This window comes from Aulonocara stuartgranti (assembly GCF_965226115.1).
Source record: "Aulonocara stuartgranti genome assembly, chromosome: 6".
Classification (NCBI taxonomy): domain Eukaryota; kingdom Metazoa; phylum Chordata; class Actinopteri; order Cichliformes; family Cichlidae; genus Aulonocara; species Aulonocara stuartgranti.
In genome coordinates this window covers 2,682,054-2,700,038 of record NC_138944.1, presented here as the reverse complement: position 1 = coordinate 2,700,038, position 17,985 = coordinate 2,682,054, and the positions used below count along the sequence as shown (strand labels likewise).

At 41.5% G+C, this 17,985-nt stretch overlaps 1 protein-coding gene across 1 annotated transcript in view; it reads left to right on the top strand.

Moving 5' to 3' along the window:
* The window catches only part of sorcs1 (sortilin-related VPS10 domain containing receptor 1), a gene marked incomplete at its 5' end in the record, with an annotated part of 195,976 nt that overhangs the window by 160,620 nt on the left and 17,371 nt on the right, over window positions 1-17,985 (top strand). Inside the window, 6 exon segments of the mRNA XM_082537936.1 lie at window positions 1,854-1,945; window positions 2,288-2,395; window positions 5,129-5,246; window positions 6,663-6,796; window positions 13,626-13,739; window positions 17,173-17,344. Of these exon segments, the coding sequence (XP_082394062.1) occupies window positions 1,854-1,945; window positions 2,288-2,395; window positions 5,129-5,246; window positions 6,663-6,796; window positions 13,626-13,739; window positions 17,173-17,344 (738 nt within the window).

Below are 17,985 nucleotides of genomic sequence, written 5' to 3'. Positions count from 1 at the left end.
GTATGCACATCATGTATTATTTTGAATTTACCCCTTATGTAGGCACTTGTGTCTTGCGGGGTTATTGACTCAGAGGATGTCCCCGCAGAGATGCCTTCGGCCACAGGGCGCCCACTGTTTTGGCTGAGGGCCAACTGCTCAGCCTCTGTGAGTGGTGGTGGTGGAGGACCCCCACCTGTTTTTCGGGCCTCCGCTTTTTTTCTGTTGGCTATAACGGGCCACATTTGAGCATACAGAGTAAGCAAATATGTACTTGTAATGTGCTCAGATAATTTCAATAAGTGCTTACAGAAAGAAAATTAATGTAGCCTCTAACTGCTATTGATTTACATAGGACACACAGACCAAGCACTATGGCTCATAATACAATTACACCTTACCTGTTTGGACTATATTTTTATATTTCATTTTTACTTGCTGCCAGGCACGTTTGGGGCCTGTTGGGTTGCACCTGCGCTCACATCACATCACAAAATAAAATGTATAAAATAACAAATAAAATAACATATGATAAAATAACGTGTTAAATGGGTGGAAATCCCTAGATCAATGTTTAAATTAACACTCACGCATTGACTCTGTCGGCTATGTTTTGCCATGCATGCTCCCTTTCTTTTGCAGCTGTGGCTGTGTTACTTTTTTCCGCGGAATTTGCATGTTATCGGCATATGCTGCCATCAGAATTTCGGCCTCAAGCGCTGTGAAATACATTGACCGCGCCTTCTTTCCCTCCGTCTCCATGGTGACTCGCTTAATCTGTGCTCCGCTTATCAGGGCTTTATGTATCCTCGTCCGCGCGCTTCACTTGGGGTTAAAGCAACTCCGCGTTGACTGAACTAATTGTTATCAGCCTTTCTGAAACGGAATATTCCGAGTTGGACAGTTCGGGGTTACTCAACCCTGAGTATCGTTTTTCACTCTGAGTTTTCCAAACCGGCTTCCTGAAACAGGGCCCTGAGCTCATATTTTATACCCATACTGAACCCAAGAACATCAAGACAATGATGCAGATTATGAAGAAACAAAACAAAACAGTAAAAAGTCCTTTAAAAATGTCAAAATCTTGAAATTGACTTTAAAGGTTTATCAAACAAATAATCAAATACCTCATCAGAAAAGGTAAGAGCCAGGAAACCCCTTAAATTTTCATCCACATATAAATAAGACCAATTAAAAAATCAACATCATTGTTCAGAAACAAACTCATCCCCACGGCTTCTATTCGGGCGCCACAACGTTCTAATCAGATCAGTTGTTCTTGTTTCCAAGCACAAACAAATTTTAATTTAAGAGTCACAAAGTTTGCCAAGTCACTGCTGTTGGCGAAGATCAACTTCCTGCAATTACACAATCATGCAGTGCAGCAAATATGTTATATTTATTAATATTACAGCCTCATGTCTGATAATTAATTTTTCCAACGATGTGCCCCGTTAAATCTTGAACAAACAGCCGCTCGCCATATGGAGCACAATGAACCGACTGACCTCCTGTCCTCTCGCTGAAAACATCCTCCTCCTCGCTCGTTGCCTATCCTCAAGTTTAGAATATAAGTCCTCAGACAACAGCCAGATTTTTTTAAGGTCACCAATCATATTACTTCTAAAGACCGGCTGAATTCATTGGCTGCATAAACCGCACATTAGACGGCCTCTACATCACTAGATTCACTTCAGTTTATGAGGCTTGTTTCTAATTAAACACAGCAATGAAAAATAATTATTTGGAAGGTAATGTAGCAAAGCAGGGCCATGATTTGCATGTATGAGTGTGTCTGTTGTGAAAAATGACAGGGTGGGTGTGTGCAAATGTGTATACAAGTAAGAGTACATCAAGCGTTTTTGTCCCAGCAGATTTTTGATGAGGAGTATGCAGTGCTGTATCTTGACCAAGGAGGGGCTTTGGTGGCAATAAGACACACTCCGCTTCCCATCCGACACCTGTGGTGAGTCATTATGACAGAGACGCCATTTGTCACAGCATGACTAATTTTCTCTGAGGAAACTGCAAGTCCTAAGTTAGTCAAGTAAAGGCAAACGAGTTTGTCTTGGAACGAAGGGAGGGTACGACTCTGTTTAGAAAACCTTGGATGATTGTCATTCGGCTTTCTGGGTTTGAGACTGTAATGACTTTTGCTCTCACTGATCAGCGTTCTCCGAGCGGAGAACCTTCAGCCCTGTGCGGAATATAAAATAAAGTCGTTAGACAACTCTCAGGGTCATTAGTGTGCGCACACAGTTGAGGGATTAGCAGCGGCCCCTTGTGAAGCAGCTGTTTGTGTTCCCAGGTTGAGCTTCGACGAAGGACGGCAGTGGAACAAATACAGCTTCACCAACACGCCCTTGTTTGTGGACGGGGTGCTCGGAGAGCCCGGAGAGGAGACTCTCATCATGACGTGAGTAGAAAAAAAACAGAGGAACAGCAAATTGCTGGTGTCTTTAAATGCGCGCTCTCTCGCGTCGTGACCCGAGCCTGTGCCGCTTCCATCTATAGCTCTGCTCTATTCAGGATTCCTGACTGTGCGTTTTCCTTTTCATGAATAAAAAGGTTTCTGTCAAGGTCTAGCCAACATCAAAACTGGCTGTCTGCTGATTATGATCACAGGAGATCAATGCTTCAGCGACAACCTGACTGCCCATTTGAAGAGCATGAAGAAGAGTGATCAAAAAATGCCTGAGAAAACAGACGAGAAACTTTATTTCTTTATAAGTTTTAACTGCATTAGAAAGTGGAGAGAGGCATGGGGATGATTTAGCGTGCCCTCAGAAATCAGATTTATGAAGATTCCTTCTGTGTTCTTTCAAATTTATTATTAGAACAGCCCAGAGCAGAAGTGCGTGCATATGCTATGACGCAGCACTGCTCCCTTATTGGAGCAGAGATTTAGGACTTTGGGACGTGTTACCACAGCCATTACATCAATGTTTCATGATACCTGCCATAAATGACAGACTGACAGCTGGCTGTGGAGTCGGCCTTACAGGAGAGTGATAGGGCACAGCTGGAGAGAGAAAAAGGAAAATGCAGCTCTTCTTTTGGTGGGACTCGAGGGTGGGGAGCTAAAGGCGATGCTGGTAGAATAAGTTCTCGAATGCAGAGCCTCTGAGCTGGCAGACACACCATTAGTTTTCATAAGACCATCATGCACTGTTTTCTTATCAATTTGTACTCATTTTTACAGTAAGTGCCTGTCATGGCTGGGTGCCTCAGAAGCTAATTGACAGATTGATTGTGATAAATATGCTGTGGTATGAATGGTGAGGAGGGGTCAGTGCAAAGACACGCAGCCACTCAATTTAGCTAGAGATGGAATATTTATCCACTTAGTCTCATAACCTTGGATTGTGTTTTGTTCCTGACCAGTACATAAAAAAAATATGGCTTTTCGTTCTGATTAAGTTAAACTTTAAAAGAAACGGTTTTTAGTAACAGCATAACGCTGGAAATTATATACTGTGGATTTCGTTTTTAGATTGGGAACATTTCAAGTGTTAGTCACTGTTAACGAATCGCATGTAAAGACTAAAGCCTTCCAGCAGAACAATTTATTGCACAATATGTCTTATTTTCCATGTTTCATTTCAGTCTGTGCTGACACCATAAAATAAAACCAACAAACCCTTTATTGGATAGGGAAGCTGTGTGGAGGTGACAAAGTAAGCTGAGGTTGAACTTTCTGTTGGCTCTCTGTAGTCGCTGCACAACTATTTCTGTCACGTGTGCTTTGAATGAAAAGTTGGATGCCTTCTCGAGTCTAATGTGTTTTCCAATTTCCCAGCTCCCTACTAGAATCCAGCAACTGGTGGTCACTTGCTGCAAGACAGAGCCATGCAACAGTGACTCTTTTTGTTTTAACTTCCATGTCTCTGGCAGTATGTCTAGGGTTAGGGTTGTGAGTGTAGGCCGGGTTTGGGTTTGGTTAATGTGCTCTCCTTTACATAGATTTTTCACCTCTGGTGACACGAGGAACCTAGACATGGAGACCTGGAACATGATAAGAACAGACAACCCGGCAATGACCACATATTATAAACACACGAGGGTGACGAGGGAAGTGGAAACGCTGGGGAACACAGCTGGGACGAATAGACATAATGACACAGGAGGAAGGAAAACTGAACACAGAATGCAAGACTGTCAAAATAAAACAGGAAACAGACTAAGATGCACGGCTCAACACTGGGCCCGGGGAGAGAAACAGACTTAGAAATAGAAACGAGAGACCAAACACAAAGACATGACGAGGACTTGGGGAATTAGAGAGAGAGAGACACAGAGAGGAGAGAGGGAGGGACGAGGGAGACATGGCAGGGTGGGGAACATGAGAGCAGAAAAGGGAGAAGAGACATAACAACAAGGCTAAGACCCAGAGATCCCAAGAGAGAGGGACACAAGGACACAAAGAGAACCTAATAGACAACTATAGACTTCAAAGACAAGAAAAACTCAAAACATTGAAAGAACTAAACTGAAGGCTAAACTGTAAACATTGAACTTAAACCCTCTTTATAATGTGAGAGTCACAAACACACTATAATCTCAAAAGAGCCAGTGCCCTGACACAAACCTGTAAATCTTATATATCCATGCTTGCAGCAGTTTTCTTGCACGGATCATCTGTTGAAGCATTTGTCTCTTTCACTCACAGTCTTTATCAGCTGTTTAGTATTTCACTTTTAATTAAAGGCTCTCTGTAATTTCCTAAAACAGCTGTCCACTGCTGGTAGTATCAAATGCTAGCTAATGAAGTTGTTTATTTCTGGTTGCATTTTCAGTTTGATGCTCTGAAGTGTATTTGGGGCATCCGAAAGCTGAACGCGCAGGATCAGCGTTAATAGACCTCCGTGCTTCCTTTCACGATAACGATGGCTCACGACATTCAGCGCAACAATGAGCCTCACAGATGTGTTTTTAATCATGTGTGGTCAAAAAAACATCAGCTCTGTGGCCTAGATGATAAGATTCATCAGACAGTGCTTATTAGCAGGATGAATTCACTCCCGGCTTTGATCTTCGTGTGGGATTTGCTCACCAGACTTTTCCTTTAACATCGTTTTAGTTCGATCATTATCCAAATCGTGTTTTGTATTTAACGAGTGCAGCGTGTGTGTCTGCTTTCTTTTTTCAGGATATTTGGACATGTCAGTCATCGATCGGAGTGGCAACTGGTGAAAATAGACTTCAGGTCCATTTTCAACAGGAGGTGTATAGAGGCAGATTATCAGACATGGCACCTGCACAACCAGGTACAGCATTTAATCAGATCAGGATAGAGTTTTGATTCTTTTTACACCCTGTACAAAATGTTTTAGAGCCTTTAATTATATTTCAAAACTATTTTTAATTAAATAACATTTCAAAGAGGCAGACTATTAAAATGATTTTTAATTTAAAAAGTATACTAATGAGCTGCTTCAGTAAAACACATCATTATGAAACCAGGTCTAAGTACCCTAGCTATACGAACCCCAAGTGCAATGTTTAGCAGAAAAACTAAATAACTTTGAATTATAGACAGTTTCCCCTTTGACTGCATGTCTTGAAAAGCCAAAATTCCAATATTCTGAAATGTTAGGGTTAGAGCTTTCAAATTAGGATTAGGAATCATGGAATAAAATGGTAGTAAGTAAAAGGCAGGACTTAAAGGAATTAAACTTGTTACTTAATGAACTATTATTTCCTAATGAGAAGTAAATTCATTGAAGGAATTCTGAAGTCTGTGGAGACCATCTCCTCCAAACACAAGTTCTTAAGTTTGGTTGATTCAGAGCCCCTCGCTGTACGCTTTCAGCTTTGCTGTGTTGTGAAGCTGGAGACCTCCCAGCGCAGAATCCTTACGATTCCTCCCTCATGCTTTAAGTGAACCTCCCAGCATACGTTAAACCTGCTCCGAAAGCTCCTCAGCCTGGTCGGGCCTGAAGCAGAGCCAGACGTTTAAAGCTTGCCTTTATTCATGGCCCACTTCTGTAATTGGTTTAGACACCCATATGCTCAAAGCAGGCTAATGATCAAAACATATAGCATGGAAGATGACAAGAGTCCAAGCCAATTACAGGGCTAAACTGCCCAAATGTAGTGTGGGTATAAAAAATAAACACCACCTGAAAACAGAGGTTTTGTGTTTAAGTTAGGGAAGGAGCTGGCAGTTGTATTTGTGGATGCTGGCAAGAATGTTTTTAGCCATCTCACTAGTGACACCTAATGCACAAAGACAGAATGTTGTGGTAATAAAAAGAGAGCAGCAGTGTAGGATGAAGGATGCAGTGGAAACAGGCTGCTGATATCTTCACATCTTTTTGTACTCGACTGATTTTATATTCACTTCCCACACATAGACACGTGGCTAAAAATGGATTAGGTTCTGGCAGCGTTTGCAGCTGAAACTCCTTCACAGTCGTTCATCTCAATATCACAAAAAAATCCCTTAAAAAAGAACTCAAGCAGCACATTCGACAGTGTGACGCTTGCAACGGAGGAACAGTTGCTGAGCTGAGCACGCCACACGCCACGAGCCCGTAAATATGCGCTGAACAAGAACGGTGTTCTTTGCACACATGGCTGATTGTATCCTGTAAGTTATTTATTGTGGATACGGAGTTACAAAATCACTTCAGTTTCAAACTCTGTTTCTTTCCGCTTGGCTTTGTTTTTGGACACTGCAGGGTGAGCCGTGTCTGATGGGAGTCAAAAGAATCTACCGAAAGCTGAAGCCCACATCCAGGTGCGTTATGGGAAAGACATACTCAGTGACCATGACATCGGCACCATGCGACTGCACAGAGGCTGACTTTGAATGGTCAGTATTTAATTTTCATTCAGTCCACTTTGTATGTGCTAACACTTTACAATCCCCACTTTTAAACTGTGCATTAATAATTCATCAGATTTGAATAAGTATAATCTGGGACTACTGGGCTCTGGTGGCTCCCTGGGAGCTGGAGAACTGTGCCTGGGTCTCTGCCTCAGTTGGTGGCGGTGGGGGACTGGGGTTGGTGCTCTCTAACGGTCTTGGGGTGTGGGGCGCTTGTGGTGGCGGGTTGGCCTCTTCTGGGTGGGTCCGGCTACAGGGCCTGGGGCCCTGGTTCCCGGGGTCTCTGGCTAAGACCCTTCTTGCGTGGGGTTGGTCTGCGCCCCCTTGGGTGGGGTGGGCTTTCTCAGGTGAGGAAGCATACATTGCTGAGTGCAGCTTGTCCCAGACCCAGACCAGGGTGTCTTGTCCTTTTCCTGTGTGTGTCCCAAGACTCATCTGAACACTCCGGTCTACTGTCTTGGGTGGAGGCCCCGGACTGGGTGGTGTCATTGCAGACCCTACACCCCCCCGTGGCTGGGTGTGGGAGATGGGGGTGTCTACTGAGCCAGTTATTTCCTGGCTCTCTCCTTACACACCCACACCCACACACACTCTCCCTCATACAGCACATGCATGCGTAGGGTCACAGTGGGTAGAGCCATTCACGTGGCTGTGTCGGTGCTACCTGTGAGTTTTTGAGTGTCTGTGTTCCAGGTGTTGTATGTTTGTTCTCTTACAGGTGCGGTAGTTGGCGATACATTGTGTATTTCTTTTTGTACTCTGTTCTTTTATTATGTCTTCCCCAATCCTCTATTTTTCTCTCCCTGTCCTGCCTTAGACATTGTCATACTGTATACCGCATATAATAGAATAACTGAAATAACAGGAATATAAATGAAGATGTAAACAGAAACACCCTAAACAAGAGGAGCCTGTAGAGAATTTATAGAGCTGCTCTTGGAAAAGCAAAATGTGTTTGGCACACAGTCCATTCAGATCATAATTCTGATTGTAAAAGCTGCCAGAGAGATCAGGACTTGAACAAGAAAAAGAAAAACACAGCTGGAGTAAACACTCGACACCGTCAGAGTGTTTGGATTCTCTGTGTTTTTGCTGGGTTTTTTGTTTTTGCTAAGAAGTCTGACTCCTGTGAGCCCTTTTCGGTGTGTGTGTGTGTGTGTGTGTGTGTGTGTGTGTGTGTGTGTGTGTGCACTAGAAAGCCTGCAATATTAAACCAAAGTTGCTGGAACTCTTAACACTTTACCATCCACTTTGTTATTGCCTTTGACCTTGAACAATCCTGTAAATAAACCTGTTAAACCTTAAAAAAAAAAAAAAAAGACCTCAAAGCAAACTGTGCTTGTTGAGCATGTGGCCAAAATGTAGCCTAACCCGAACTGACATCTGGTGGATGTTAACAGGTTATGAATTTTACTGTGAACACACAATGATAATTCATTATTGTTAATAATCATTAGCAGTACCAGGATTCATCATATTCATTAGTTTATCTATTCTTAGATTGTATTTATGAATTTTACATTTTGTCATAGCTGATAAAACATGCTGATAGTATTTTAAAAATATTACATGTTATATGATTTACTGTGTATTTGGTAATGATGTTTTGTACCCAGTGCTTTAGATGTAGCTTTAAATATAATTTTAATGTTGCAGTGAGGTATTTTTAACCTAAACCATAATGTTCCTGTAACCACATCTAGCCTGTAGTGCAAAAAAATATTGCATTTAATCTTATTGAAGAATATGAATTCTTTACAAAAGACTTTCCAGTAATTATACTAAAGGTTTATTGGAGATTCTGAAAAACTAGTTCATGCATTTATTACTTCCAGGCTGGACGACTGTAATTCATTATTATCAGGCTGTTCTAGAAACTCCCTGAAAAGCCTTCAGTCCTGACAGGGACTAGAACGAGAGAGCAGATTTCTCCTGTATTGGCTTCCCTTCATTGGCTCCCTGTTAAATCCAGAATTGAATCCTCACATACAAGATCTTGAATAATCAGGCCCCATCTTATCTTAAAGACCTTATAGTTCATGTACAATATCACTTGTTGTTCCTAGAGTATTTAAAAGTAGAATGGGAGGCAGAGCCTTCAGTTTTCAGGCCCCTCTTCTGTGGAACCAGCTTCCAGTTTGGATTCAGGAGACAGACACTATCTCTACTTTCAAGATCAGGCTTCAAACTTTTCTTTTTGCTAAAGCATATAGTTACTCTGCAATATCGGGTTATATATAATAATATAATATTGGGTTAACATAGGCTGCTGCAAGCTTCCCAAGATGCATTGCATCTTTCTTGCTCACCTTTTCACTCACTGTGTTTATACACCACGCTGCATTTAATTATTAGTTTTTATTGATCACTGGCTCTTTTCTATACTGTGTTTTCTGTCTTCCTTCACTCACCCCCAACCAGCCACAGCAGATGTGTTGTCTAAATATTGCTGCTAAACGCAAACCTCACCAAAATATCTTATACTTGTTGTTAGGAATGTTTACATCACAGTTGCCTGGGCTTGGCAAACTTAACACAAAGCCACCGTAATTTCTGTAAGGTGGTACGGCAGAGCGGGTCTAAGGAGCTCGGAGAGAAAAGCGTCTGGACTTCTTTAAGTTTCCTTGAAGACGTTTCATCCGAGAAGCTTCTTCAGTTCTAGGATTTTAAGGCCTATGGGAGCGTCCCCCAGGAGGGTTGTGGACCCCTTATTGATCCTCTGCTTAATCACACGAGCCAAGGTGTGAAAACAGGTGTGGGTCAAAATCAAGGTTTCGGGTGGAACCACTGTGACACCTGGCCACACCCTATCATGTGATTTACTGAGGTCAAATGGCCCAGGATATGAGTGGGTGTTAAGGTGTCTGGGAAGGATTCTAGATGACAGACAGTTGGTGTGGTAAGCCCCGCCCTCTGTTCAAAGATGGCTGTTCACATGTAACATGAAGTGTTTGTAATGCCTGTCATTACAGGGACCTTTGAAGTACATTAAAATATATCTGAAATAAATGACCCCTGTCAAGGTCAATTACTGAGTGACCCAGCAATACAATTTACCAGCAAATGGTAGAATAATCTACTTTATTACAGTTATTGGATTTCAGCCATTCACCCTCCATTGGTTGGGGGTGATGGGAAAGAGAAGAGAGCAGACAGAGCCACAGTTTGATAAATGTAAAACTGAGTGTGTTTCATTTTTCTCTTATTGCTTCTTCCCTCCACAGATGGAAGTAAAAACTAGCCAGAGCTTTAAGTTCAGGAATGACACTGTGTCCCCCTCATAGTATTACACACTATTAGTGCACCCATCAGCCCCGTCCCATTTTTCATTGTATGGTGTTTCAGTTCAACTCAGCTTTATTTATAAAGCGCCAAATCACAACAACAGTCGCCTCAAGTAGGGCTGGGCCATATTATACCGTTCACGGTAATACCGGTATAATGTTAGGCAACGATAGGAAAATGAAATATCGCGATAGAATGGGAGTAAAACGCGCATGCGCAGTGCCTTTGTTTTCATACGCACATGGCCGATTGTTGAGTGAAACAGATGAACCAGAATTGGTTTGTAAAAATGGTGCAACTTCCGTGATGTGGAACTGGTTTGGTGTTTGTCCGTCAGATACACGACAAAGCACATTTTTTTGCAGAACATGCAAGCGGCCGTTGTTATTGTCATATTTGTCGGACTAAGATGCTCTTAAATCTGGGAGTAATCTGGGTCCTAAACTCCGTATTTTTCAGGTCAAACAACACTGCAGCATCACTTAGAGTTAAAAACTGTCTAAATTCTTTCATCTTTAATAAAACGATCAGCATTGCTGCTTTACCAGGTGTAACTATGAAGTTTAACTTCCAGGCATCCATGAAAACTAAAGTTATTACATTTAACGGAGTTAGACGTTAGCAGGAAGCTAGCGGAAGTTAGCTCGCTAGTTTCGCTAGTTACCTAAGCATGATATAGCATGTTCTGACTGAGAGATTTCTGAAAAAAATCAAACGTACAGTTCTGCTATCACTTCCAACATAAATGAAGACAGGAAACTAAACAGCAGTGACGTTTGTAGGGTTACTGAAGTTGGGCTAGCTGGTATATAATGATGTGCTACGTGATCGCTAGCGACACAGCTATGTTAGCATAACATAAACAGTGAAGCTGGAGGACGAACACTAACACTTTTCCACTTATAAAAGTTAACGTGAAGGTTCTTCATGGTTAGAGACAAATGCAATCGCATGGCAGGATGCTGTAAACGGACCAAACTTCAGTCAGGAGAACAACTGAGATAATCCATCCACAATATGAGGTTAGTCATTAATAGACTGCAACAACATGGGAATAGAGCAGCTGCAGAGAATTCAACATTAATGAATCAATGGTACAGAAGTGGAGGAAGCAAGAAGAATGAGTTTAATAAAGTTTGATTTATCTGACTGCTTTGTTTCGCTTAATGTGCCTTATAATCCCGTGCACCTTATGGTCCGAAAAATACATACTGCACACTGCAGTTTAATGTTGCAAAGCACCTCTTTTTAAGTTCAGTGGATATTATACATGGTTATGCTCAGGATATGTCAGCCCATTTCTACTGGAAATGCCTTTTGGTTAAACTTTCAGCAAGGAATTTGCATTTGCACTGTTACATTTTTATAAAGCTTTAATGTACATAAAAACCAGCTTCTTGTTTAAGTGAAAATAAATGGAAGGTTGTCTTTTTGCGCTAGTAATGTTGTGGAGTTGTATTTTGTCTCGCATCAATTATATCGTCGGTTATATCGTTATCTCAAATTTTCAAATATATATCGTGATAAATATTTTTGGCCATATCGCCCTGCTCTAGCCTCAAGGCGCTTTATATTGTAAGGTAGATCCTACAATAATAGATACAGGAAAACCCAACAATCACATGACCCCCTATGAGCAAGCACTTTGGCGACAGTGGGAAGGAAAATCTCCCTTTTAACAGGAAGAAACCTCCAGCAGAACCAGGCTCAGGGAGGGGCGGGGATGTTTGTAGTGTCAGTATGATTCCCTCCAGTTAATACACAACACCACGGTTCTTCATTCACAGATGGATTTATTCTTCCGTCACACTTCTCCTCCAAACCACCATAAAATTCACCGTCAAACTGTCATTACATAAAAGTACAGAATGACCAAACATAAAAATTACAAATAAACATTAAACCCAAGTTAACAAATGCGCGATACACAAACACAGTTAACATACCTCGCTGGCTGCAAGTAACTGAGGGAATGAGTCCGCTTCAGGAACAAAAACTTAACGAAAATAATTCCCAATTTCTTCTTCTTTACAGCTTTCTTTTACTTTAAAACAGCTTATTTATTCCTTCTTGTGACTTAGTCAACTTACAGTTTAGCTTCTTTGCACATGCTTTCTAGACTGTACTTTGCGGCACTTAAAGGCGCCTGTGCACAACACAGAATGAAACTTAGTTCCTACCCCAAAAGGAACAACAATAAATAAAGGAAATAAATAACATATTGAAAACAAATTGACATAATTTATAATTATGGCAGTTAAAGTCATTCATGCTGGACTCCCAGACATCACTCTAACTGCCACTCTGGACCACTGCTGCCATCTGTTTGTTTGCTTTGCTGACATCCGTGCACAAGAAGCTTCTGTTTGTGGCACTTGGATCAGAGTCGTTTGGTTTCTCAGTAGCTTGTAACTCAAAGGAAAGCGTGGGCTCTGTTATGTGGGACACTCGCATACATCATCACCGAGGGTATGATGGCATCACCTGGAGGACAGAGAACAACACATAGCAGCGGCTAATTGTTACGCGAGGTATTTCCTTGTATTTGGCACAGAGCCCTGGTCTTATCAGATGTAGAGATGCATTTGCAATATGTCCCGGGGTTTAAGGAAACTGGGTTTAAGTGAGGGATTAAAAGATAAGAGATCACCGTGAAGGATAACATCCTCCAGATTATAATTGCAGAGCAGCTCTGGCACATTCTCCCGGTGGCTGCTGCTGCTAAATGGAAACCAGTTAGCTGCTCAAACATATAACTGTGTGTGTGTGTGTGTGTGAGTGTGTATGTGTGTGTGTGTGTGTAGTCATTCCCATAACTGTGTGGCATCGTCACCTCTTGAAAGGACAAAGTGTTCAGTGGAAAAAAAGATGATATTTCACACCTGCCTTTGTGCTGGTGACTCCTGATATCACAGCTGCAGTCACAGAGAATGTTTTTCTACATTAGACAAAAAATATTTTCTTTGAATTATCAGCAGTTTTAATGTTTGTTTTCCTGCGTATTTCTTTTTTCCTCACGTTGGTCCCATACCTGCAGGTCTCTCGAGGAGGACTGCTTTTGAAATAAGCTCTATCAAAACCATAAATCACTGAGCCTAATAGCTTTCATTAACAATCACAACACTTTTGCATCTGTGTGCATGTCGCGCTAATTGGGGCAATTTGTCCCTATCATTTTGGGGACACAGCGCTGCTCTGCCTTTTAATTTATGGCACAAACAACTCGTGGGCTGTGTTTAAAGAGCACCGAAGAAGCAGCTGCTGCGGCTCCTTTGAAGTCGATACTTAGATGACATTAAGGTTCCATGTTGAATTTCAATCTGAAATGATCTTACAATATGGAGCCTCTTTCGGTTTCAGAATATTTTATTAACTTTTGATTGATTTCCCTGTGAGTATTATCAGCCATTTTATAAGCAGGTGTCACACTTGTAACAGCCTTTATCTAATTTTCAAATTGAATTTTCCAAACGCTGTCTCCTCCATGTCCCGATTTAATGACGGCGTCTGTTTTGTTGGATCGTTGCAGTGACTACGGCTTTGAGAGACGGACGGACGGCAAGTGCACCCCTGCCTTTTGGTTCCATCCATCATCGATGTCCAGGAGTTGCACCACGGGGATGACTTTCCTTAACAGCACCGGGTGAGGATGAGAGCTGACTAGAATCAGCATGCACAGTCTCAGCAGCGACTCGCAGGGATTGGATAAAATGAATGGTGCATTTGAGCCGAATAGCTCAGGGTGCTTTAATTAGTTTCTCAGGGACGACACGGCCGGGCCGAGGAAAATGTGGGCTGAATGATCAAACCTGCACTTTTAAAAAACAATCATGAACCAACAAGGATAAAGCACCGGTAATAAAAAGATCTTCTTTGGGTGAAAGTTGTGTCAAGAATTTCAAAGAGGGATGAATGAAAAATTCAATGCCAAATCCAGTGTGAGGGTGTGTGAAGTGCCGTGGCTTTTTCCAAAAATAACTCAAGCGCCCAGGAAAAAAGTCTGATTTAACATTGATGATCACAGTGTGGATTAAAGCTCAGAGCTAAATGGTCCTCAGGAGAAATGCATTTAAAAAATGTCTTAAATGTTAACAATAATGGGACTAGTCCATTTTGTTCACTTAGGAAAACGTAAGCAGAGGTATTGTGAATAAAACTGATGGCGATAGATGTTCACCATCTTACCCAGAACACACGTAGGATTGTTGGGGATCAGATGTACGATGCTTGCATATTCTTCCTGTGCTAACGTGTGATTTTCATCCCACAGCCCAACAACCTATGCTTTAGTTTCATTTGTGCTTCTAAAGTGCCTGAAAGTGTGATTGGGAGCATGAATGAAAGCCGTTTCTCTGAGTTAGCCCTGCAATAACTCCTCTCTCGCTGTGACAGCTGGGGCAGTTTGTCATGCTGTGAATTCAGAAATGTGAAGAAGGCTTTATACAAATTTGAAAACTTGAATTATGCTAGCTTTAGCGTATTTGACGCCCAGAATAAGAACTGCTTCTGCTAAAAGTCTGCTTTGGAAAGAGTGGATTACTATAATTACTATAAGGTCATAACGGATTAATGATTATTTCTTTGACTAAAAGTTGTCACTCTGCGATCTCAGCTGCAGAAATCTACCATTTAGGTTCATTACTAGACTTTAAGATTACTATATGTATCTTTTTTTTTTTTTTTGCAGCGAGAAAATAATTTTAAAGCAAAAAGTATTCAAAGTCTACAGGAAACTATTCAGGGAACTGCCCTTCTGTATATAACTTTGGCAGCCTGGTGACATGTTAGCATTATCTGGTGTCGTTTTCACCAGACATAATTTTCTTTTTCTCAATATTTATTTATTTATTTATTTTTTGACAGAACCTTTTAAGATAGAGAAAATATCAGGAAAAATAATTAGATCACATCCCTGCAATCAGAAATAAATGTGATTGTAACAAGACGAAACATTTGTGTTGTCCTGATCGCATGGCCATGAAGCCGTGTTTGTGCAGCAGTGAGCTGCGGTGCTGTATCCATCCGACTTGGTTGTTTATGTCTTGCACTCCAGACACCAGACGGTGCATCCTGATGCTGTTTTTGTGTGTGATCTCTTTAGAATGGCACACGGGTGGTTTAGAGGTGTGGAGATTGAATTTTTTCCCAGTTCCTAACAGAAACTAGTGTTTTAGTTTAATTGATGATTCCAAATTGGTCAGAGGTGTGGATGAATAGTAATTGTTGTCTGTGTACCTCCCCTCTTGCCCAGTGTCAGCTAGGATAATCTATCACCTCCTGTTGCTCCAGCTAGATAAGTGGTTAAGAAGGTGAATTAATGGATGGATGGTAGGTTGTACACTCCAGCACAGTTGTGGAGGGTCAGGAGGGTGTAAGTTGGTCTCTCATCCAAAAAGAAACCGACTTTCATTTCTGAACACATGTAAATGTAAATATTTAATTCTTTGTAAAACAAGGCACTTTTTTTAAAAAATTGATAAAGATTTGAGTTGCAAAAAAAAAAAGATTGTAGGTGTACAATGACAATAAAGGGCTACTTTTTTCTATTCTATTCGAATGGATTAACTTTTATGAAAATAAGATTATTACTATTATATATAGCTTCTTTGGATGGTGTTTTATCCTTGAGCTTGAGGGTCCTGCACAGTATCTCAGCTGTTCCTAGGACTGCACTCTTCTGGACAGATATCTTGGGTGTTGTTCCCGGGATCTGCTGGAGCTGCTCGCTTAGCTTGGGGGTCACTGCACCGAGTGCTCCGATTACCTCTGGGACCAGTGTTACCTTCACCCTCCACATCTTCTTGAGTCCTTCTCTCAGTGGGCATGTGGCAAGAAATACCAAGGGCTGAGTTCCTGATGAAGGCTCTTAGGGTCCTGTTGATCTTGTACAGTTCTAGGTACTCGAGGATTCATGTGTGGGGGATCGAGTCATAGGCCTTCTTGTAGTCAATCCAGGCAGTGCACAGGTTGGTCAGTCTGGTCTTTCAATTTCGAGCAACTGCTCTGTCTGTCAGTAGCTGGTGTTGAGCTTCTCTGGTATTCCTGCCAATTCCTTTCTGTGTCGCACTCGTGGTTCATGTATTGAGCCACGTGCCTGTTCATCTTAGCTGCTATGATGCCTGACAGGAGCTTCCATGTGGTACTGAGGCAGGTTATTGGCTGGTAGTTGGATGGGAAGGTCGCTGCTGGGGATCATTGGGAGCCTTCAGTTACATATATATGTTGAAAGCCTAAGGGAGGCACGTCAGCAGCACTGTTAGTGACAGTCAACATGATATTAATTAGTCAGACGCAGCATGAAACAGGTGGGTTGCAGAGTGGCTTGCAGTTGTGCAACAGTTTCAACAGCGCTCCCTACAGGATGAGAAATTGGTGAGCAGTGTGTAACCTGCTGAGGCTGGCACTGAGATCAGCTGATGTGTTTTTCTTTTTGCTTATTTGTTTTTTAATAAATTAAAGATCAGCAAGGTAGCAAAAGCTAACTCTAAGCTTTCTTACATAATTCACGTCCAGAGGGACTGTCATAAACCCTCCCTTTCTGTTTAAAGATACTTGGATAAAGAAAACATATAATTTTCTGACATGTAGTAAGGATTGTAAAATATCAAATGCTGTACTCTGAATATGTATAACAACCAACATGATTAAAGAAAACATGCAACACAATATCTCTGTGGCAAAAATGGCACATTCATTGTCACCAGAACATTAATCAGGGTAAGTGCTTTTTAAAATTTCTGAAGGAGCCTCAGCACGGCTCTTTGTTGCAGGAACATTGACATTCCCACCACATTTTAGAGTTTCTGTCAAAGGGCACATTGTTTGTGTTAGCGTCTACGCCCCTCACTACACAAACAGCACTGCTGGCACTTCAAATTGAAAAGTTTTTTTTCCTTTTTTCTGTTAAGTTTTCTTGTGAATCTAAATGAGGGAAGTGCAGACAGATTAGGCTCTGCTGTTATTTTAAACATAAATATGGTTAGTTTATACGAAGAGAAGTTTATACGAACCTTATATGAAGTTTGTGTTTGTCTGATGGCACATCTAATCAGTTTCATTTGCTTTTCCACCTTCAGCTACAGAAAAGTGGTCTCCAATAACTGTACAGCTGGTGTGAGCGCAGAGTACACAGCCAGGAGGCAGCAGTGTCCTATCCAAGCACCCAAAGGTCTCCACCTGGTTACCAGTGAGGGTTCGCTGACAGCCGTGTTAGGCACCAATGTCACCTTTCTTGTTTTTCTGGAGGAGGTGAGCTGTATCCAATGTTTCCCATGAAGTCACACAGAGTCAGTGTCATTATATTTACAGTGTAAATAAGGGCAAAGTCAGAACTGTTAGCAAATATTAGTGAATTGTTTCAAATGTACAGTTAGATTGGAAATGGCTATCTGGGTTGTTTCTATAGCAACACCAGCATCCTCAGCTGTGACTGTGCTGTATCCTCTCATATTTTCCTGTGTTCACACTCTAAACTAAACGTACATGTGTAAAGGGAGAAAAATTCCCTTTCTACACCTTTTTTTTGCTTTTTATGACCAAAAGTACTCACATACTTTGACATAGTTACACATCAACACAATTAGTGATCCTAAGAGGTGTTATCGTACTAGTAGTGTTAGGCTTTAGGGTTCAAGTTACTTCTCATCATCATTGAAAACAAAGAAGATACTCAGACAGGGACTGCCAGCCTGAGGAGTCCTGAATGCAGTAGCACAGTTTCTTTTAGGTGGGACTTCCTTGTGATTATAGAGTCAGCTGTGCGGATTGTCTTTGTTTTTAAATGCAGATCGTAAAGCAAAGTAATTAATAATTAGTAATACAGATAGTAACTACTATCTGCTGCAGTGAAACTCTTATATCTGGAAATTATCCTTTGTCCTCTGAGAGGG